General features: G+C 38.5%; 1 protein-coding gene across 1 annotated transcript; it reads right to left on the bottom strand.

The window, feature by feature from the left end:
* Window positions 1–477: 477 nt before the first annotated feature.
* LOC145002729 (uncharacterized) lies at window positions 478–834 on the bottom strand. Its single transcript, XM_078961938.1, has one exon. The coding sequence runs from the start codon at window positions 832–834 to the stop codon at window positions 478–480; it is 357 nt and encodes a 118-aa protein (XP_078818064.1).
* Between the last annotated feature and the right edge of the window lie 889 nt (window positions 835–1,723).

The following is a 1,723-nucleotide window of genomic DNA, read 5'->3' as shown; positions in this document are numbered from 1 at the left end:
AAGTATTGGGCACATGTAAGTTGGATGCTCGGTTTTGCAGCAAATTCTGCAGGGTTTGACGTTTGGTTCGACACCCTTTTCTTTTGTCAACAAAAGGACAGCTTTAGTCAATTCTAAAATCTAGGATTCTAGGTGGGCGTTGCTCATCTCTTTTACTCCTCTTGGATGGTTCGGGTACCACTCCTCCTTGGTTGCTGAATGTTTTGATTCATTGGCCAGCTTTTCTATCAATGCCCTAATCTCCGTTGGTGTCATGTCTGAAAGTGACCCTCCACTAGATGCATTAATTAGCCGCCTCTCCATAGGTATCAATCCCTCACAAAAAAACTGATGTAACTAATAATCACGAATTCCATGTTGTGGGCATCGGACTAACAACTTCTTGAATCGATCCTAATAAGTGTGGTGAGTTTCTCTTTTGCCTTGCTTTATACCCAAAATCTCCCTGCCTAGATTTGACACTTTCGCCTCGGGAAATTATTTTTCCAAAAAGAGTTTGGCAAGTTCATTCCAGCTTGTTATTGAACCAGATGGAAGGTCATACAACCACTTCTTTGCTGCATCTTGAACAGAAAAAGGAAACGCCGTTAGTTTGATCTGGTCTTCAGTAACCACATGGGGTTTCATTCCAGAGTAGACAACTTCGAATTCCTTGAGAAATTTATGAGGATCTTCATTCTCAAGGCCTCGGAACGGGGGCAACAGATGGATTAAACCGGATTTGAGCTCAAAGTTTCGAGCTTCTGGAATGGTGATACACAAGGGCTGTTGGGTAACCTCTTGTGTTGCCCACTCACGGAGAGTTTTTTCAGCTTCATCTCCGTTTTCGCTCATGATGTATTCTGATTCAGTTTCAGAAGAATCTGTGAGTTCGGGTTTTTCTGAAGATGATTAAGAGTAGGTTTTGAATGGGCTGTTAACGGGCGAGGTAGGTGGTGCCTTTGGAAAATGTTGAGATGGATGTTTCGGTTCGTTCCACAATGGAGTGGCTTGTGGTATGGTTGAGTTTGAGGTTCATGTTTGTTGCTCTCGAAGTTTTGCCTCCTTCTTAAGCCTTCTAGTAGTCTTCTTAATCTCTGGATCAAAAATCAGATTACCTGTACGTGAAGATGTTGGCAATAAACTATTGGTGTTTTATCGTGTCCCCCGCAACTGTGCCAATTTTTTAAAACCGTTGTCGTACAAAATTTTAAACAAATAAAATATAAAATAAACTGCACTATTGCACTAACAGGTAGTACGGGTAAGTAGGGTCAGATCCTCAGGGACACGTCTTAATGTTTATACCTCTTTGCGCAAGGTATGAACTAATTCTTGATAAATGCCATAACATAAAAAAAAATGGGTAAATTTTATTCTGAAAACTAAACAATAGAAATTGAAAATGACAAGAAAATGATCAAATGTAAAGTGATGAAAATTCAAATAAGAGAAAGCAATTCCAGTTTTGCGATGACTCCCCTAATCATATAATTAACCTTCAACACAATATTTGACTATGCACTTTTTCAAACTGGTACTAAGGTTCATTAACAAGCTCTAACGACCTTTATTATAGAAATCATTTAATCAAAATAAGTTCTTTGAATTAAACCTAACTTTTAACAAAATTAATTAAACAAGCTCTTGATCAACAAGGAAAAGTTGCATTAGACACAATGTAATTTCCTAGTAAAGTTCAATACCTCTCATAAGCTCGGAGGCGTTAAAACTTGTTTGATCA

Source organism: Lactuca saligna, chromosome 6 (genome assembly GCF_052625555.1).
Source record: "Lactuca saligna cultivar CGN05327 chromosome 6, ASM5262555v1, whole genome shotgun sequence".
NCBI classification, from domain to species: Eukaryota; Viridiplantae; Streptophyta; class Magnoliopsida; order Asterales; family Asteraceae; genus Lactuca; species Lactuca saligna.
This window is presented reverse-complemented; position numbering and strand designations above follow the sequence as displayed.